At 37.7% G+C, this 22,312-nt stretch overlaps 1 protein-coding gene and 1 long non-coding RNA gene across 4 annotated transcripts; both read right to left on the minus strand.

Moving 5' to 3' along the window:
* Positions 1 to 1,352: 1,352 nt before the first annotated feature.
* On the minus strand, positions 1,353 to 11,045 carry LOC132626499 (uncharacterized). Of its 3 annotated transcripts, none has more exons than XM_060341406.1 (9): positions 10,888 to 11,045; positions 10,207 to 10,329; positions 3,458 to 3,551; positions 3,300 to 3,356; positions 2,704 to 2,766; positions 2,377 to 2,580; positions 2,070 to 2,178; positions 1,787 to 1,989; positions 1,353 to 1,621 (listed from the first exon to the last, which is right to left on the minus strand). In XM_060341406.1, the coding sequence occupies exons 2-9, from the start codon at positions 10,320 to 10,322 to the stop codon at positions 1,529 to 1,531; spliced, it is 939 nt and encodes a 312-aa protein (XP_060197389.1). In that variant the 5' UTR covers positions 10,323 to 10,329; positions 10,888 to 11,045; the 3' UTR covers positions 1,353 to 1,528. The 3 variants fall into 3 exon arrangements, with proteins under 3 accessions (XP_060197389.1, XP_060197387.1, XP_060197388.1); XM_060341404.1 differs by having other exon boundaries at positions 1,787 to 1,995; XM_060341405.1 differs by having other exon boundaries at positions 1,787 to 1,995; positions 10,207 to 10,347; positions 10,888 to 11,022.
* A 4,297-nt stretch (positions 11,046 to 15,342) lies between these two features.
* LOC132620234 (uncharacterized) lies at positions 15,343 to 16,294 on the minus strand. Its single transcript, XR_009574744.1, has 3 exons — positions 16,189 to 16,294; positions 15,587 to 15,649; positions 15,343 to 15,429 (listed from the first exon to the last, which is right to left on the minus strand). It is a non-coding gene; the product is annotated as an uncharacterized LOC132620234 (long non-coding RNA).
* Between the last annotated feature and the right edge of the window lie 6,018 nt (positions 16,295 to 22,312).

Consider the following 22,312-nt stretch of genomic DNA (forward strand, 5'->3'; position numbering starts at 1 on the left):
ATTGATTTTTTTTTTAAAAAAAAAAGAACTAGTAAAGGTGTTAACCATGCAGTGACCATGATAGAGTTCTCGACTCTTCTCTGTATTATAATTAACGCCCTGATAATTAAAGAACATGCAGGCACTCTCAGTAGTGACAGACATGCCGAATTAAGATGAGACAAACCTTGGCAATCGAAGTGGTAAAACCCTATCCGAATATTTGACAGAAAGGATGACATGACTGGGTAAGATAGGGTTGATAACAGAAAATAGTAGTAGTGATCTTGGGAATATCAACTTAGCGAAAGGAGGTGGGTAAATCTCAAGGAGCAATGCAGCTAGCACAGTGCTGATCTTTAGCAGGATGGTCATGTTGGCTCTTGCTTCAACGTACTTATTTTAAATATAGTAAGCTGGATATTAATTCCTTAATTTGTTTTCATCTCTAAAAATAAGATACTGCTCCTGCCTCCTTTCCATTTACATTAAATTTCCATTTTTCATTCATTCCGAACGAGACTCGAGGCATAAATTCTAATTTATCACGTGTGCCACTACTGTTTTCGACTTCTTATTGGCTTTTAGAAACCTAAAAGCAAAAGTGCAAGGATAATAGGACTTGCGACAATACCCTACCAACTCAACAATGATCCATTAAACTTGACTTTCTGAGATTAAAAGTTGTATTGCAAGTCTATATGGATTTAAATTCTGTACTAATTCTATCTGGAAGTAGTCCCGCACCGTCCTGGTCACCATAAAGCACATCCGCGCGATCTCAACAAATAATTATATTTCAGTTAAGCAGACGATCAATGGGAGAATCACCAACAAATAATGGTAAACCTTTTTACCATCACAGTAAGTAGACCACATATACCCTCACCTACCATTCAGGTACCTTTCTTCAAGGCATTGTCATTTGTACCTCTTTATCGAAAACATTCGTGTGTTCACATATATCCCGAAATAGCAACATCAATAAGGTTTGAATACGTATTACTACTATTCTGATTTGCATCATCCGCTCATGATATTTCATCATGTTAATTCCAAAAAAATGGCAGCTCTCGCCCATCTTTTTCACCCTATTCTGTGTGTGGGTTGGGGGGCAGGGAGGACTGGGGGGGGGGGGGGGGGGGGGGGGGGGGGGGAGAGAGCAGGACCACATTTAGCGAGATAACACCATTTAAGACTCTACAAGGACTCTTGCCAATTGTTCAGAAGGTTGAGAGAAACCGCACTAAAGGCTCGTGATTTTCACTTGCGGACTTATGCCAACTAAACAGAGTCAAACAGCCATCCAGCAGAACTGAAGAATAACAAGGGCAGTTAACTGAATACATACAGAATGATAAATAACCAAAAAAAATCAAGAATGGCCATAACTTATTGAATGTCACACTCTCTATACTGCCCATACAAGCGAGAGTTGTTTGACAAATAAACAAAAATTACAGGGTTATGCATAGCAATACAGATACATTCACATTACTACAATCAGAGCACCCCAGAATATGAATTTATCTTGCAGAAGCTCTAACGATTACGAATCTGCAGGGGCCTCAAACCTTGTCGGAGTATCAATTCCACTCATGCAGCAAAGGCCGGATATCAAAATTATAAGCAAAACAATTGCCTGGAACATTAAGTGACGCAGTAATGTGAGAACAAGCTCTGGTTAAAGAACATGATACAATTAACACCAAAAGCAGCAGCAAGGGGAAAAAGGACATAATCTGACTTCACCACGACAAGAAAAAAAACACTAGAAGCTTTGAACTGTGGACAGAAATGTACGTACCACAAATAAGCCCTCCAAAAATGAGGATTTAATTTGGCAAACTCCATCGCAACCATTGACTGATTTATTTCCAGTACCTTCAGCAAGAAATCTTTCTACTTCCCTATGAGAGGGGAACTGAATTGACCTAAAAGGATCTGATACATAGAGCGCGGTGTATTTTGCTCCCAGATTCTCCACGTAACTGAGCAATTGAGATAACACTGCTCCTGCAAATTTATCAAGTTTAAGGACTATATATGACCAAAATAGGTATAAAACATATTCTCCATTAGTATCATACCCTCAGAGGTTTGTTCTTCAGCTCCTTCCAAAGTACGGTGACCTTGGTCGCAGAGAACAATCAAATTTGGTTGCCCCTTGGATTGTTTAGTCGTTGATAGCAGATAGTTCTGTAACACAAGACAGATGAAAAGAATTAATGCATCCAGCAAACACGAAAACAGCAACAATGTATATACATATACAAGCGGTAGTAGCTGTGGTGAACATAGCCACTGCAGTAAAATCTATACGTGGTCACTTTTTTTTTTTGTTCTTCTTTTTCAGGTGCCTCGTTATCAATAGAATAAAGATTTATCCATATTAACCTGAACTGAGAGGACATCAGTAAGTTTCTCAAAACTTTCACCCTCCATAGAGCACGATTCTGAGAAAGCAATGTTGCTGGCCTCAAGACCATGCCCACACGTGTTTGTAAATTCTGAAATCAAGGAGCTTTCCACTGATTCACTCTCCTCTGATGCATCAATGTAAGGGAATGCCAAAGAAAAGTTGGACTTTGCAACAGAGGCCTGCTCAAGACATTTTTACCACAGCTAAGATAATAAAAATGAACTTTTGCAGAACATCAAGAACCAAGTACAAAATTTTTGAATCAGGGAAATAAGTTCAGAAGTTGGGAAAACTCTAATTACCTTCAGCAAGTCCACAAGCTCCAAATTGGCACTTTTGGGTCTAGCGATATCCACAGATTGCAACTAAACAAGAAGAGACATTAGCTGCTGAGGTAAGGTAGAAAAATTCAAAAAGTAAAATAAAAACTTGCAAAGCCTATGTGTTAACAAGAATCCATATGGAAGCTGTGATGCAGTAGTACTTTCCATTACTACTAGCTTAAAGTGGCATTTCACCAACCGAATTAGAATTCTACTTCAATGGGTAAATAAATCGAACACAGTTGTTTGTATCAACTCAAATATCGGGGTGAGTATAACACAGACAGCAACCACAAAGGGTTTCTCATTATTCAGGATACAAATGGGTTCCAAACACCCTTTGTTTTTTCACTGGTAAGTAAGAATGGGTTCCAAGCACCTTTTCGGCGGCTTGAAATCTGTGTGGACCAAATTATATTTTGAAGGAAGGTGTATCGCAATCTCGTCATCGTCTTGCTCCAAGCATAAAAAATATAACGAGCCAAATGGCTTAAGTAAAGGGTGTTTGGTAATTTAATTCCACGGAAGTGCCACAAAATATTGTTACTATTTTCCTAAAACTAAGAGATGCCAACCTCTTTCCCAACAAAAACAAGTGCAAGATCCAGACGCTGTCCACCTTTTCCTGAGCACTAATGAAGATCAAAAACAGTTTTAGTTTCCTTCAGAGAATGAATCCAGAGAAAAAGATTAGGAAGTTAAGAAACTAATAGAATATAGAGACAGGAAGTACCAGCAAGTCCGACCAACCACCCTCAGCCATAACAGACTTGACTAAATCCTTCAATGAAAGGGTTCTGTAATTGACAGCTTCACTTGAGACAACTCTGCAACATAAGAGAAAAAAAATGCAGACAATACAAATTTACGCATAGACCTCTTGCCAATAATCACCATAAATGTATGGCAGATTCAGTTTAGATATGTTCAAATTGGGTGCACATCATCTTTAGAAAACAAATGTGCCATCCCACATAAACATGGAATACAAAGAAGGGGCATATATAGGATATCTACCTGTTGTCACCAACCACTCATTAACTAGGCTCTAGGGATCGCCAGTACATCGCAGATCAGTTTTTTAAGGACCTAAATGATGTTTTCTAGATGGTCCACATAGCTGTGGACCTTCACTTCAACTATAGCCCAGAAACACCACTGCCTTTCCCGACCCTCCATGACATGGTATTGATTATTGAAAACATGTGGATAACAGCGAGCAGCTCTTGTAAGTCCTATACATAGATATTAAAAACATGTGGGTTCTAGCGAGCACCTCCTATACTTTTTAGGTACTGTACTACTTGTATACCGAGATTTTCCTCATAAAATTGATTACTTTATCAAATAAAATTCCTAAAACATGGCTACAGCTTGCACAGCCTAGCCAATTAACAAGTCATTTTGGCTGAAAAATAGAGTTGAGCGTTTTCTATTCAAGTAGACAAGGAAATAGAAACTTACACAAACTACTATATCTCCTTGAGTAAATAAAACATCCCACTTTTTTGTATTCCGTTGTTTAAGACACAAAATCACACACAGAAGACTAAGCCACACTATGAAAGTCTGGGAGAGGGTGGTAGAGATGAGGATGCAGAGGGATATAGGGATATGTCTATCTCTGAGAACCAATTCGGATTCATGCTGGAGGGATCACCTACGGAAGTGATTCATCTTTTGAGGAGAGTGATGGAGCAGTATAGGGATAGGAAAAGTGACTTGCATATGGTGTTCATTGACCTAGAAAAGGCATACGACAAAGTCCCAAGGGAGGTTCTATGAAGATGCTTGGAGTCTAGAGATGTACCAGCGGATACATAGGTTTAGCAATCAGATTTCTAGCAACATCCTTTTTCGATTTTGGTTGGTTTGAGGACCGGGGGGCGGTTGAGTGGGAGTTCTACCATGATTTATGCTTATGATGGTGAGAAATGATTCTTAGTGTTGAAGCTCACAATTAGTGGCTTCTAGGTCTTGTAAAATCTTTTAGAATGGGGGAGGAAGGAACTACTGGGAACAAAAATAGAAATTGAAGGAGCTGCTCAAAATTTATGAATTTGAGGCATAAAATCAGAACTTTAACGGAGCAATTGAGGCATTAGAAAATCGATTGTAGCCAGAAACTTTGATTGTCATTCAGATTTGATCCAACATGCTTGAGGTTTAAATTTTTGAGAATTTTGTCCATATTAGAAGCTGATTCTCTTTTGAAAAAGAATAGAAAAACATAATTATAAGAAGGGCGTTACTTTGCAATCCATATTAAAAGCTTGAATATTCTGGAGGCAAGTGACTTTGACACTTCTCTCCCTCCTTCAGTCTTTCTCAAGGAAATAAGAAGAGTACATTCACTACAAGAAAGAATACGCTGTGGAAATTGCTTTACATCAGGTGTTTCCAAAACAAAAGATCTTATGTAAGAATAAGGCAAAAAAAAAATTGCTTTTTACAACTAGAAGCTCAGGCCCCCAAAATAAAGATTTGATGTCATTATATGTGGTTGACCTTCCTAAATAAAGGTTCCTTATGAAGAAATTGATCTCATTAATGGAATCAAACACTCAAGGTATTGTTAGGGTTCTATTTAAGTGACATGAATCATCAGATGTGCAAGGACAAAACAATTAGGATTACAATAGATAAAAGGAGTCAACTTTGCAATAAGTTTCCAACAAGAAAGTAGATTAGTCGTGAACACGTGAATGTATAGAGAATTGGATCTCTTTTGTTGAGAACCATATTTTGATGTAGGCTCTCTTCTTATGGTATACGGCTTGTATACGGGGATCCCCTGTTAATAAATTATTTACCTTATCAAAAAAGTGATGGACACGTGAAAAAGGAAAGATGGAAACACCAGATTACGAGAGAACAAGGCTAAGCCTGCTAACGGAAAAAATTAGTAGGGCAATTTGGTGAAAAGGGATAGTTCAACAGGGGAATCTTCATTTTTTACCTAAAATTATCTCCAATCTATAGAGGACAAATTACATAGTTGAAAAGTATAAGCATATAAGCAAGGAGAAAATCTCCATGAGTGGGTCAAACAGAGTAGCTAAAAGCTGGAGCAGTGAGGTGTCACAAGTGAAGCTAGGATTTCAAGTGCACACAGTAAATGTGCAGATCTTGCTCCTACTTGTTCATGCCTAAACAAGTTAACAAATCGCCTCATGACAACGACGACAAAAACGACTTCTAAATTTCTTTCTATGTCTCAATTTAGTTTTGTTGGTTGACACAATTTGAAGAAAAAAAAATGGAAGACGACTCTCAGAATGTTAAGCTTCACCTCTCAAGCTTCAAGGAAATTAAGAAACTATCGTCACAACTCCAGTGTGAATAGTAAAATAGGAACGATAGGAAGTGATCCAGAGACCCCATGAAGATAGTAAAAGTAAATTTAGTAAACATTTTTTATAAGATGACAATGAAAGATACACTTTGTTAGAATGAATCTAGGAGAGTCTACAAGGATTTTGTTATTTACTTAGTTGACCTAAGTTTTGCTTCCTCTTTTTCTTTTTTCTTTTTCTTGTTCGGGGGATAAGTAGTTGACATTTGAGTTATTAGTTTGTTTTGTCACTCAGCCAGCACGGAAACAATGAGTTCCTAGAAAAGATTGTGTGTGACATTGAAATTGAGATAATTTTTCTAAGATTACTAGCAAAGAAATTGAGATGTTTTTTTTATTTTATTTTTTATTTTTGATGACATGGGAACCCGCAGCCGCTACCCTTCGGGTGCACACAGGGTAAACCCAGCTCTTGTGCAATAGCTCGCAAACCACACAGGAGTGATAATTTGGTTACATTGACATTCCTAAAGCTGGGAATGGAGAATTTACATTCAAGAAAAAGTTAAAAGACCTAGACCTGAAAGTTTATGTATTGTTCGTGGGATACTTCTACTATCTATTGTTACACCTGTGATTAAGCTAGAGAGGTATGTTACCTTACTAAAAAAGAATAAAGCTACAGAGGTATGTGGTAAGAGTACTTTGGACAATGCTTGTACAGTGTTGGAAAATCGCTGGGCATGGAAGGTGTACAGCGTGGAAAGAAGCACAGAAGATAGAGGAGATGATACCATTGTACATAGTTTCGCAATTATTAAGGAGGGAATCAGGAGACTTTTTGGTGGAGAAGCAGTGCAAAAGAAAACAGACTAAAATAAAATACTTAACAACTTTTTTTCTTGGAGCAAACAGGAAATATAAAGAAAGTGGATGTTTTTGAAGACTCTTTGAGCTATTTGCAGCTTTAATGTAAATTTGTCCTAATGCACCAGCTTGTATGCTTTTATAAAAAATAAAGCAACTTCTTACTAATAAATAAAAATGTAATATATGTGAACTACCTAACTAGCATCACTTTATAGAGAAGTGGTTAGAGGTATTAGAAATGAAGTGATGAGCTAAGGTTTTGCACCGATTGCCTTGACGTAGCTAGAGTCTTCAACTAAAGAAGGAGGCTATCTATTTTTAATAGACATGATTGTCCTAACCAATATTTTGAAATGAAGCACCTACCTACAACCTCCGCTTCATCTTCTAGTTCTTCTCCCCTCTGCTTTTCCTCCCTTTCCTGATACCACTTATCTTCTTGTTCTGCTGCTCAATACGCTATTTAAGAGGTCCCTGAGTTCCCCTCTCTTCTCTTTTCTCCCTAAAGTGAAACAGCTTTGCACTCTGTTTCTCCATGAAGAGCCGTCTATTTACATAGTAAAAATTTTAACAAGAAGTGATGGAACGTTCAACTAATCGAGATTAGCGAAGGTTGCAAAGGTAATTGCGCCACCCATCCCCCCAAGAAAAAGAAAGGAAATAAAAAGGTGGTATTCCTGTAGTTTGTCATCTTCTCAGTTGTTTTTCCCTTTTGAATCACATGTTGTTCTTTTCTGTTTTGTTCAGTTGCCATTCCTCCGTCACCGGCAGTTCTGACTATTTCACTTCCCTTCTTGTGCTGAACCATTGTCCTTATCCCGATTTCAAGTTTGTTCACCCTCCTACTTCTTCTAGCAAAGCAATCTTTTTTGCTTCTCATAAGTTTAAATGCACACTTCTCTTTTGCTCCCTCATCCCTTCTCCTTTCTAACTTCAACAACAAATCCAGTGTAATCCCACAAGTGCAGTCTGGGGAGGGCCCTTCTCCTTTCTAACTATCCGCCAAAATTCCCAGCTCTTCACTTGGACTTTCAGTTTTTCTACTCATCTTCCGTCATTATATGTTTATAAGTTACTCCTCAGGAAAATCCTTCAGGCATCAACAAAGCCACATAAGTATTTTCACCACACAACGAAGAACAACAGACCAGGTAAACATAATGAAATCTAGTGTACCACCCTCACAAGAAGAAAGGCTTAAATTGAGAGAAGGCTGCAGAACCTATGCAGATGTGATAAGATCTCTTTTCTCTTTGATTAGTAACAGGAATGCAGAATGTGAATGATACCATACCCTTACGAAGAATAGTTCAGATAGATGAGTTATCTCAAGAATTGATGAAGAAAATACAATCCCAGTTAACATTACAAGAATTAAAAAAAACTGAGATTCTAGCAAACAAAATGGAAGAACTTACAAATCCTGTTTCACATTAAAATGAGACGTTAATGTAAGAAATTATTTTTTGGCCACATAATGCATAGTATACCAGAAGCAAAATCTCTCCATCTCCTTTTTCATCCTAATATTTGTTTTTCTTTGAGAGACCAACTATCAGACGGAGAAGCAATCTGTCAAAACAGGACAAACTGAACAGCAGAAAACTAACCGTATTCGGTTGAAAGCATTCTAGATTACAGAATAAAAAGTGTAAATAATAAGGAAAGAAAATGAGAGCCAAAAACCATCTGAAACATTAAAACAAAAACTGTTGATATTGAGGAGAGGTGATTAGACAGGACACGACGCAGTTTCAGCTTACCGAGGACATGACTTTAGATAGGAGGTTGTGGAGGACTCAGATTAGGATAGAAGGCTAGGAAGGCTAATAGGTAGTCTCACTTATTCTTTCTCACCAGTGGTCGTAGTTTTGCTCTATCGTTTATTGCCCTTTGATTTCTGCTTATATTTGTTGGGTCTTGTCTTTCCAGGTTGTTTTATCATGACTTCTTCGCTCTTGTTATTTCTTATTTTCGCATTACTCTGATATGCTTGTCCTTATCTGACTCTTTTGTCTTGTTTTCTCTTGAGCTAAGGGTCTTTCAGAAACAGCCTCCCTACCTCCCAAGGTGGGGGTAAGGTCTACGTACGCTTTACCCTCCTCAGACCTCACATTGTGGGATTTCACTGGGTATGTTGTTGTTGTTGTTGTTGATATAAAATTTGTCGTAACACAAGAAACTTTCTCCAAGTAAACCATTCTTAATAGAAGAAAATTTTTCATCCCTGAAAATGAAGACCTCTTCATTTTGAGCAGATGTTAACTATCCAAAGTATTACAAAAGGAAGAAAAAAAAAACCTTTGAGTAGATATCTGCACTCTAGATTAAACCCTCAATAAATAGATTTCCGACATGGAAGATTACTATTAGGACAAATAGATGAGCACCCAGATTTGGTATCTACATATGTAATTAGATTTTGGCAGGGTGAATAGTTTAGGCCTCCCTCTAGCTTAGCCAATACTTCCTCCCCCTTAGTATGAATGTACACCTTAGACCTTCAATTTTTTCTTTTCAAATAAGGATCTTTCCTATGTTATCTGTATCGCTTGCGTTATTTCATTTCCATATCGCTTTGAATCTCTTAGCCTTATCTGACCTCTTTTTATGCCTTTTTTTTATTGAGCCGAGGGTCTTTCGGAAACAGCCGTCCTACCTTGGTAGGAGTAAAGTCTGCGTAAACTCTACTCTCCCCAGACCCCACGTTGTGGGATTTCACTGGGTTGTTGTTGTTGTTGTAAATAAGGATCTTAAACTTCCACCTTTATACGGAGTCACAGATATAACCCATATATAGAGAGAGAATAACTAAGGTACTTTTAGAAGGCCTATTATAGTGCTCTTGGGAGGCTAAAAGTGCTTATTTTATAAAAAAGAAGTGTTTGGCCAAGCTTTAGGAAAAAATAAGTGCTTCTGAGGTATAGCATATAGTTGATTTTAGAAGCTTGGCCAAACAGGCTATTAGTTTGGTAAGCTAGAGAGGAAGACAAAGTAGTTCATCCTATTCAAAATTATTAGCAAAGGTTGTAAAATAGGATGAACTACTTTGAATTTATGTAAGAACTATTTCAAAAAGCTTGAAGATTTGATGCCCGAATTCACGGTCAAAATTAAATAATTTGACTCTTGAAATTCAAACTGTGTCACATAAATTGGGATATAGGGAGTATATATTAAGATCTACGTTAATCAACTATACTACTCAATTCAGGCACCGCTAGACCATGAATTCCCTAGTGATTAAACAAGCTGTAACCAAAAGGGACAATCAGTAGAAATTAACAAACTAAAACATGAACGGAAAAAAAGCATACCCATGTTGATGCGATGACCAAAGAAATGAAGGAACAGTAGATGGAAACGTATGTCCAAATGGAACATGAACTACAACCATTAAAGCAACCAACAATGCCACGTCAACCGTCTTCATCTTTCTCCTGAATATCAAAAATCACCTAAGTAAATCATCACAAATTGCCAGACATTAGCGTTTGGCCATATATTTTGGATCACATATTGAAAATTTATCTTCAAATATCTGTTTGGCCATGAAATTTGATCAGATTTTGAAATTTTATCTTCAAAATATTTTCAAGTTCTGACCAGTTTTTGGGAGAAAATTCACTTCCACTCACAAAACTTCAAATACTTTCCAAGTAATGTCCAAACACAACAAAATGACAACTTCAAAAACTCAGATTTTTAAGTTTCAACTTCAAAATCTATGGCCAAACGGGTTCTAACGGAAAAGATTCAAAATCAAAATACAATCAACTAAGTAGATCAATGGATTCATCAATTAAGTGCACGTAATAATAGATAATTACAAGGAAGTCCCCTTAGATTTGATAAATCTAGATGTTTGACCCACAGAAGCACTACAGGAGAGAACGATAATTCATTATTTTTTCTGCTTTTACCATATCATGTGAATCAAAAACAAGCCAAGTAACTTATTAAGGATAGATCAGAGAAGAAAGTGGATTTTCGCTAACCTTTGAGAAGGGTAGTGATGTCGTGATGCAGGTTGAATGGAAGGACTCTTGAGCACGTTGGTGTTTTAACGAAATATAAATCTATGGCAATCAATCTCTGACAGATCTCCCTTCAGTTGTGAAATTACACTTCCGTATCCATTAATTTCTGATATTATTCCCCTGGTCCTTTAAATTTTCTTTTTTCTTTTTTTTTCTTTTTTTTTTTCTTTTAAATAAAGTCCACTAGACTTGTGGCCTGAGGCTGATTTTATATATTTTCTCAAAAACAAAGCAACGTAATGTCTTTACAAAGGTGGTCATATAGACCAATAGAAAACATGATTAAGCTAATGACCAACTTAAGTCTTATATGATGGCTTAAGTTGGTACTACAAAAATCTAAAATAAAAAGATGGTAAAAAACTAAAATTTGAAGAAGAAATCTGCAAATCATGTGAATGATGTTTTCCTGCATGTGAACCAACTTGTGTCCCAAGTTTGAAACTTTGATGCACAACTTGATCATCAGTCCATGTATATCAGCAGTATATTGGTGTATACCAGCATGATACACATGTATATCAGCCCCTACAATCCTGCACATCCTCATGACTGCAGCTATGTAACCTTTAACTGACAATACCTCATGCTTGACACTCAAAAAACCAGATGATATACTGCAATATACACAAGATATACTGCCGAAAGCTAAACTGGTCCCTTTGATCTGAGTGTTGATCAACATCCTCCAAGGTTCCTTATAGGAATTTACACCTTGTAAGATATGTACACACAACCTGTCACCAGGAAATGCAGATAGACCTACCTTAGTTTTTTTTTTTTTTTTTTAAAGCAAAGTCCACTAGGCTTGTGAGCCTAGGGCTGATTTTATAAATAATTTTCTCAAAGAAAATTAATGAGTCTTTACAATGTAGCCAAAATGGCTAATAAACAAGAATAACTAATGACCACCTTAAGTCTTATACGAGGACTTAAGTTGGTACTACAAGTTGCTACTGCATAAACCACTGATCTAAACTTTGAAAAGAATAACTTATAAAAGCAATGACTGATGAATTACTGCAAGGCAGCAACCAGAGCTAGTTCTATGCATGGCAAATAGCATCTGATGAGTATTTGCATGCATGGCTCTATTTTTTTGATCCTGCTCATGTCCTGATGATACTTGTGAAAAGCAGCATATATGAAAATCTGCATAATACTGCAAATTCATGTCACCAGATGCCAACACACAGCACTCATAATGCATCTTGAGACCTGCTAGTGTTAGACTCTCAATTCTGCAAAATGATCCATAATATGTTCCTTGATGTGATCCAACTGTTGCAAGTTGTGTGACCTGCAACAAATGTTGCTTCTTTGTAAATCTGCAACTGAGCCAGATTAATTCTCCATCAGAACCTCTATCAGTAAAATGGTGTCCCAAGTTTGATCCCTTGGTGCACCATGTTTCCTCCATCTTCACTGAAAAGTGAACAGAAAACCAACAACAGTGCAAGTGGTCTGTTGCATATTTCTGAATTCTGCATAGTCTTAAACTGGCATAACTGATGTACAAAATATCCTTAATGTAGCCAAAACAGTCTCCATATGATGTCATCTCCTCTGCAGACTGAGCACAAAGTGCTAATACCACTGCATAAATATTTGCCAACATATAGAAACTGATTGACACTGTAAGAATTTGCCTTAATCCCATGACACCAGTTCTGCAAATGCCAAATCATGTTGTATCATCAGGCCATCATTTCCTATAAGATCAAATTCCAAGTTTTTCTCAGGAAGAAAAAATGACTTCTGGTGCTTGTGATCCTAAAAAAGTGAAACCGTATCATGTCCTATATGATTAGGATCAATGGTACAAAGCATTTGAATAGCTTTGCTGAGGATAAATTTCCACTCAGTTTGAATTATATCGTTTCCTACCATGTTAAGATCAAGAACACTAAACTTAGCAGAAATTCCTACAAAACTACAATTTTCCAGTTTCCATGTATAGAGTTTGGCTGCAACGAAGAGAGGATTGTTTATGTGTAAAGACTCATTATGTTCTCCTCCGGAAGGATTTGAACATGATGTGTAGTAACTTGCAGCCCAGCACCAATAGTAATTCCTTGATGCAAACTCAAACTTCAGCAAAAAAACCAGAAAAACCAGTTCTTGAAACCATTTTATGTCCTATGTGACTAGGATCTATGGTGCAAAGCATTTGAATGGCTTTGCATAGCTGGAAATCATGCTCAATATGTACTATATCATATCCAATTAGATTTGGATCAATAGCATAGTACTTAGCACAATTTCCTGATAAGCTAGAATTTTCCAGTTTCTATGCATTAAATGTACCTGCAAAAAAGAAAATGTTGTTAGTCATAAAAAACTCATCTCGTTCTCCTCCAAGAGGACTTGAACAAGATGATTTACTTCTTATAGCCCAGAACCAACAACTCCTTCTCATAGCACTATCATTCTGCTGCAAACCACCAGAAAAATCAGCTCCAAACAACCACCTCCTAGTTATTGTCAAGCTATCAGGAGACTGAGCATGAAATGCCAATACCACACCCTGATACCTTGTCAATATTGAGGTCTTGCTCAAACCACCATATGCATCTGCTAACAGTACAAAAGCACCCCATCTCAGTACTCTTCCACCAAAAATTCCACTCAAAAGCATATGCACAATAGATGTCTAAACCTCAAAAATTGCACATCTATATATCATGTTAAGCACCAGACACAGGCACTCAATATCATATCCTTTGCTCAAAGGATCAAAAGAGTAGATGTAAAAAATTATTACTAATGAGCACCCTTCACTTCAAGAACTTCTAAATTGCAGCTTCTTCCCTTTTTGTAGCAAAGCACCTGTGGCATTGATTTCTGAAATAAACACACTCTCGTAACACATGAATGTCAAAAGAACCTGCAATCAAGAAACCAACATTAGTAGAAAATAGAATCATTATACTCTCCTCCATAAGAACTTCAGTATAATGATATCCTTTTTTTCACTTTAAACCACCAGGATTCAGCTTCAATATCTCCTCTTTGTTCTTATTCTCAAATATGGACATTGCAACTTGTCACTATTGAAGAACTTTTCTTCCTTTTGAGTCCAATTCTGCAAAAGAAAACACATTCACCTCACCATGATACATAGCAACATTTGCCAAATGATCAGCTAATTGGTTGCCTTCTCTCATGATATGCTGAACTTGGACATCTGCATTGTCAATGATATCTAATAACTCTTCAACTTGAAATGCTATATGCCATGGGGGTTTCCATGATCTATCTAGTATGTTCTTCATCAGAATAGAATCAATCTCCAAAATGAATGAGTATACATGATGTGCCAAACAATATCTAGCATCTTCCAACAAAGCTTGAGCTTCAGACTCAGTATTAGTGCTATTCTCCATCTTCTTAGCACTTTCATGCACTAGATCACCTGCAACATCCCTCACACAAAAGGCAAATGCACTTCTACCAGGATTGCCCCTAGTAGCACCATCTGTGTTACACTTGAGGACCCCTTCAGGTGGAAAATGCCATAACACCTTTGTAACCTGCAGACTTGGCACAAACTGTTCCATGATTTTGAGAATATCATGCCATCTATGTGGTACATTTTTATCCCAGGCTTTCTTAATCTCACCAGTTGTTGAATGTCACTAGAAGCTTGATAAATCACCCTGCTAGTAGACACTCTATTCCTATGCTTATCTCCATTCCTCTTCTTCCACAACTGCCAAACTATGATAGAAGGTATATCATGGAATTAATTCTGAATTCTTGCTGGCACATCTGCATACCACCATTGCATAATCACCTGATGTAGATGCATACCTTGGATGTTAATCCCAGCTACTGCACAAAAATATGACCATGTCCTTTGAGCTGTTGCACATTTCAAGAATATATGAGGCATAGTTTCTTCCTTTAGCTCCACACAGCAATCACATCTAGATGGCATACTGTATCCCCAACTTTTAATCACATCATCAAGAGGCACTTTGAAGTGCCACACTTTCCACATCATAAATGAAATCTTGAATGGCAAGCCTTTCACCCAAATCTTCTTGTATACTGTCACGACCCAACCAGAGGGCCGCGACGGGCACCCAGTGCTAACCCACCCGGGCACCTCTTATCATACTTTCACATTTACATCTAGGTGAGTCATATAGCTAAATCATACTTTTATTCCTCATTCATACTATTTCCATTGGGCAACAATACATTTATATCATCATCAACAACTATGCCCACAACAATATACATAAGCCGACGAGGCTAACAAAATGATATCCAAAATATAGGCCGACAAGGCCAAATACATCTATCCATATACACATGTCTACGAGCCTCTAAGGAGAGTATGTCATATCATATAGGCGGGACAGAGCCCAACCATGCCTATAAATATGTACACAAAAGAATAAATACCAAAAGTTGTAGCTCCGAATGAAATGGAGCTCCGCTATGTAGTCCCTGAGTAATAAAGCTATGGATCAAGCCTGTCTCCCTGGCCACCTGCGGGCATGACGCAGGGTCCACAAACAAAAGGACGTCAGTACAAAGAATGTACTGAGTATGTAAAGCATGATCAACATCATTATAGAAGCATAATAAGCAACATAAGAAATAGCATAAGATGGGAGGTAGTAGAACCATCATCATAAACACTTACTTGCTTTTCATAGGGACTTTCCATTTCTAATGCGTGATTGTGTACATACATCCATATCCGTATCTGTATTCATATCTGTACTCATTTACATTTCGTATCCATTTTCGTATTCATAGCATATTCGTATTTATATTCATATTCATATCGTATACATATCCATATCATGTACATAGCATACCCGACCATGAAGGTTCGGTGTTTTACATACCCAGCCATGGCAAGGCTCGGTGAGTATACATACCTGGCCCTACCAAGGCTCAGGGTTATCCGTACCCAACTGCAGTGGTGCGTGCGCAATATATATATATATATATATATATTCTACCCGGCCATATAAGCTCGGGGTTTCATAATAGCCATACATAGACACATATACATAAAAGCTCATAAACATCTTTAGCATCATTACTATCGTCGTTCATTACATCTATCCCTAGAGGATTCTCATCATAGGAGGAATTTAGTACGATCATAACATATCGAGATTCATGAGCTTAGTAGCTTTGAAGATAGCATCATTTGGAGGACATGATAGGATCATAGAAGATTAGATATTTGGCCAAGGAACCATGCCTTATGAAAGAAGGGTTAGCCTTATATACCTTTCCGTTCAACTATTCTATCACTTGCACGTTCTCCTTCAATGCTCACGTTTCTACCATCATTAGAGTTATACTATCATTAGAAAATCGATAGCTTAGCATACATGCTAGATAAAATTGGACAACATGTCCTTTATTTATACGACTTCCTCCATATCATATATCAACTCCCAAACATCGATAATAACATTCACAACATCATAACAATAGTCTTTATTCACCTACATTATCCTTACTTCTCAATTCACTTCCAATCATCCATATCCATGGTCATAGCACACGATTACATTCATTCATATACAATGTCTATCCCATGTTCTTAACATCATTTATAACATAACCATAATCATAACACATCAAGAATCATGACTCAATCCAAGCTTTTACTAAAAAATGACATTATTCCCACATTCATGACCCATTTTCTATATTCTTCTACAATCCAAGTGTTTCAACTTCTCAATACCTTAAACAACATGAAAATATTATAAAACTTACCTTAGATGGTGTAGGAATGACCCTTGGGTGGAAACACTTCACTTGAGCAAAACCCTAGTTTCACCTTCACTTGGATTCCTTGTCTTGGATGAACTTTAATGGGTTTCTTACACTTGATTCTATTGGTTTGATGAAGTTGTTCACTAATATCCCTTGAATTATTGTGGTAGAAGTGTGGAGAAATGTTCTAGAGAGTTCTAGAGAGAAGGGGTGTGAAGGGGAAATGAAATGAAATAACTTGGACCCCTTATTAATAATACTCAAATCTGTCCCGCTCCAAATCTACGGACCAACATACGGTCCGTATAAATTTCACTGACTGTATGTCTGGCCGTAGATTTGGTCCAGTGAGGCTGGCCATCTAGGCTGATTATACGGCCAAACATACGGCCAGTATAATTTATACGGCCAGTATGTTGGGTCGTATAATGCCCAGTTCTTCCGAACTCATTCTCGTCGACTCGTTTGATCTCCAATCCTTATGGAACTGTCACGACCCGACTAGGGGCCGCGACGAGCACCAGGTGCTAGCCCACTCGGGCACCCCCTTAAGTTATACTTATGCTTACTTATAGGTGCATAATTAAACATGCACTTTCATTCATTCGTCAAACTATTCCCATTAGACGACATTACCATTATATCGTAATTGGCATCTAGGCCGTATCAAATGTACATGGGCCAACGTGACCGACAAAATGATATACAAAACATAGGCTGACAAGGCCAGACATATCTAACCATATACACGTGACTACGAGCCTCTAAGAAGAGTATGACATAACACATGAGCGGGACAGGACCCCGCTATGCCCATAAATATGTACACAAAAGAATGAGTACCCAAAAGCTATGGCTCCGAAGGAAATGGAGCTCTGCTATGTAATCTCTGAATAAGCAGCTATGGACCAAGTCTGTCTCCCTGTGCACCTGCGGGCATGACGCAGCGTCTACAAACAAAAGGACGTCAGTACGAAGAATGTACTGAGTATGTAAAGCATGATCAACATCAATATAGAAGCATAATGAACAACATGTGAAATAGCGTAGAAGGGGGAGACAATAATATCATCGTCATATCACTTACTTGCCTTTCATCGGGACTTTCCATTTCTCATACGTATTTGTACACATATGTCATCATCCGAAGTCCATAATAGTACTCGTACCATATTTGTGCTCATATTCGTGTTCATATACATAGTCTTATCACATTCATTTTCATATTATATACATAATCATTTACATAACATATCCGTACTCTTAATGATGTCTTATACATAGCATACCCGACCGTAAGGTTCGGTGTTTCGTACATACTTGGCCAACCAAGGCTCAAGGTTATATCTACCTGGCCTTACCAAGGCTCATGGTTATCCGTACCATCTGCAGATGTGTGCGCGCGTTACGTAATCGTATACATGCTCTATACATATTCATATACATATATTCTACCCGGCATTATAAGCTCGGGGTTTCATTATAGCCCTTCATAGGCACATGTAAGTATATTAGCCCGTAGGCATCTTTAACATTATTATTATTATCATCATCATTACTGTCATCATCATTATCGCTACGTCTATATCATAGGCTTACTCGTCATATGAGGTGCGTAGTACAATCGTAGTACATATCAAGGATCGTGAGCTTACGAGCTCGGAATGTCAATCATTTGGAGACAACATACTCACAGAGAGAATTTAGGAATTTGGCCAAAGAACCATGCCTTATGAAGGAAGGGTTAGCCTTACATACCTTTCCGTCGCACTATTCTACACTTGCACGTACTTCTCCGATGCTCACGTTTCTACCTTCATTAAGGTCATACTATCATTAGCATCGATAATTAGCACACATGGCTAAAGCTAGGGAAAATCGGACAACTATTCCTTCACATCGTAATTCAACTCCCAACATCAACAATACATTCATAATATCATAACAATGGCCATTAGTCATTCACATTATCCATATTCATCATTTCACCTTCATTAGTCCATATCCATGGCTAGGACCTACGACTATATCCATTCGCGTGCATCGCCCATCTAATGTTCTCAACATCATTTATAACACATTTACATCACAATACATCAAGGTTCCTAACTCAATTCAAACTATTTCTCAAAATGTTACTATTCATCATTCATGACCCATTTTACCATATTTTCTACAATCCATGAATTTCAACTCTCCAATATCTTAAACAACATATAAATATCATTAATCTTACCTTAGATGTTGTAGGAACAAGCCTTAGTTGATAATACTCCACTTTGAGCAAAACCCTAGTTTATCTCCATTTGGATTTCTTGACTTTGGATGACCTTTGATGATTTTCTTACTCTTGATTCACTTGTTTTATGTTGTTGATCACTTATAATCCTTGAAAACTTATATAATAAATGTAGAGAGATGTTTTTAGAGAGAAGTGGTGTGATGTAGAAATGAAATAAAATAAGTCTTGGTCCCCTTATTTAATGACTTGAAAAATCTGTGTTGAAGTTCACAGTGGTCGTGAACTGGGTTTACGGTCCGTATAGCAGTTTACGGACCGTCCTTCGTGGTCGTCTTTAACCATTTTAAAACCAGAAACTTGGGCTGCTTGCATGGTGATTTACGACCATGGTTTACGGGTCGTAAATCACTTTACGGTCCGTATTCCAGGTCGTATTTTACCATTTCCTCCACTAGCAGAAAGTTGAAGTTTTGCATGCCAGTTTACGACCTGCTAGTTTACGGACCGTATACCAGTTTACGGTTCATATAGCACTTTACGACCACCTGGCCAGTTGCAAATCTGCAACTTCTCATATTTCTTAGACTTTTCATTCTAAACACCCACACCCATTTACATGCATTGCTCACCTCATTCCTTGCCTTATCTTAGCCAACTTTATCGTCTTACATGGGATACCTTTGAAATCTCGCCTAAGGCCATCAAACGTCATTTCTTACTCATGGAACATCATACACTCGTACTCATCACTAGTTCATTCGCTTGCGTACCAACGAAAAGTTTTCGAGGTGTAACAGGAACCTTCTTGACACTTGTTTATCACCTCATTAAAAATCTAAGGGATGTTATAACTCTTCTCCAAAGCATCATTAAATCATCATTAACCTGTTACTCGTAAATCATTTTCGATACATATCGTATGCCTTGCCTTCTCTTGGCAAACTTTCTCCTCTTACCTCGAATGTCTTTGAAATCTTAATTAGGGTCATCAAATGTCATTCCTTAATTATTGAAATACCATATACATCGTGCTCTTCGTTAGTCTATTCACTGTGCATCAACGGAAATTCGAGTCATTTAATGCAGTCCGCCCCAGCGGACGAGTATGAGCTGAGGCGGAATCGCGGAAGCGAGATGCCCTTTGCCCCAGTGATAATCGCTGAATCAGAAACCTTATTTCATTTCCAACTTCGAATAATTATTCCCATTCACCAAAAACCTAATCCTAAGGAGTATTATGGGTGATTTCTGAGAATTGTTGGTGGAATCATCTTGGGGTAAGTCCTTGTGCCTCATTCTAGTAGTTTATGTTTCATTTATTAGCATTCATGGTGTTTATGAACTATAGGGAAGATGGGTATGGAAACCTAGACTTTGATATTAAAACCCCTTTTATCTAATTGAGTTTTGATTGAGTTAATCACTGTTTTCTACTATCTAATCGTGAGGTAAATAGGTTATAGACTTTAATCTCCCTTTGCTTCAAGAATTCAAATTATGGAATTAGGGTTCATTTTAAAATTGGGGATTTTAGTGTAATTGATGAAATTGAGGAGCAAATTGTGATTAGAACTCCACAAAGTTAAGGATAACGACACTATGGGTAGTGTAATTTTGCCCTTAATTTCAGGTTTTGCCCTCGTGACTCATTATGGGTAGTTTGGGTATTTTGGGTAACTTTCCCACCTGACTCTTTTTCTGAATAGTTGATTATGTTGTGGTCATTTACTTACTTAGAATTGATATTATTAGACTTCGATCGTTCTTAGGTGCTTCGGAAAGGGAAGGCTCAGGTGGTGTAGTTCGCGGCTCCTATTCAGCAATTGAGGTAGGTTACAACTTACTTTAGTTAGACTTTGATTAGTAAAACGTATGTATGCGTAGAATTGAGGGGAGAAAGCATGATTAGGTCTTCGAACATGATCTTGGGATAGATATACTTTTAAGTTGGTATGACTTCTGATTATGTGGGCTTATTGCCGTTATTTTACATATTGTGACATATGGTGTACTTGTTTATGTGGATGGAGGATGTGATGTGATAGATTCACTGTGATGATTGGAACTCGATGCTGATTCCATTTCCATGGTTGTTATGATTTATGCAAGTCTTGATGTGGCTTATGGTGTTGTGATCTCCATAGCATGTTCATTAGCATTGATTGCATTTGATTTAGCATTCTTGCATTCATCCACTCATACATGATGGAAATGGTGTGGAAATGATTTGATGGAAGGAATGTGGTGCCGATGATGAAAGATTTATGGAAACTATGAAAGAAAATATGGCACCTTGATAAAAGTATTATGCGAATCCGTGATCTGAAGATTGTTCCAGAGCGGAAGGTATGTGTGCTCGTGATCTGATGGGACATTCCGGAGCTAGTGATACATGGACGCCATAGGTCCCCTGCAGATCATGATTGCCGAGACGTCGATATTCCATCCATAGCATCTGTGTACAGGTTGAGTTACTAGCCATTGCATTGCATGACATCTATTTCATTATATTTCATATATCATCATCTCATTTTACATCAATTGAATGGATTTGTTGGTTATAGTGGTTTCTTCGAGGCATTATTGGAAACTTGGCAGACTTGTGTTTAGGTGCTTCACCTTAGGCTATGATTCGGTTGTGTGATCTTCTATGATTTGAGTGGTTATTTGTGCCTATCTGTTTATCTTGTTGATTTTGTGCTTATATGCGTGAACTAATCTTAGTCGACCTATATGTGTGTACTAATATTACTCTTGCTGCACTTTTCCTGAGTGCAGATTGTGAGGTGGGACCTTCTTCTAGACCCCGTTTCTAGCCTTGAGGCTATTTGCTGCCAGGATCCTGAGGGTGAGCTACCTTCCTGCCATGCAGCCCTGGAGTTCCTTCCTATTTGTCTACTACTATTCCATTAGACATTTTCATTGTATTTCAGATTTATATATTATTCTAGACATCATTGGTTAGTTGTTCTTGTACGGTGACTTCATATCTTGGGATTGTATTATGACTTAGCATCTTCCGCACTTATATTTATGGTATTGACTTAGACTTATTATTATTTGTCACGACCCAAAATATCGACGAGTCGTGACGAGTGTGTCACGACCCGACTAGGGGCCGTGACGGGGACCCGGGGGCTAACCACCGAGCACCACTCTTTTTTATTGAATGAAGGCCACCAAACCAAGTTTGGCAGTGTTTTATTAAAATAGTAAGTTTTCTGTACAAAAGTGTAAGGAAAGAAAAGAAAAGAAAAACCAAATGAAAACTATCCTAAAAAAGAAACAAAAGTACTGAAATATGAACTACATCCAAAGAAATGTATATAGCCTAATCTACTGCAGATCCTCTGGCCTTGCCTTGATACCATTTCAGACACCTAC

This window comes from Lycium barbarum, chromosome 2 (genome assembly GCF_019175385.1).
Source record: "Lycium barbarum isolate Lr01 chromosome 2, ASM1917538v2, whole genome shotgun sequence".
NCBI classification, from domain to species: domain Eukaryota; kingdom Viridiplantae; phylum Streptophyta; class Magnoliopsida; order Solanales; family Solanaceae; genus Lycium; species Lycium barbarum.

Bases quoted from the DNA above. Each gene is read 5' to 3' on its own strand.
- LOC132626499 (XM_060341404.1), bottom strand. From the start codon at position 10,322: ATGAAGACGGTTGACGTGGCATTGTTGGTTGCTTTAATGGTTGTAGTT. The intron at 3,552-10,206 runs GTATGCTTTTTT...CTTATGTTGCAG, and splicing joins TGGTCATCGCATCAACATGG to AGTTGTCTCAAGTGAAGCTG. The intron at 1,622-1,786 runs GTACGTACATTT...TTAATGTTCCAG, and splicing joins TTTTGGAGGGCTTATTTGTG to GCAATTGTTTTGCTTATAAT.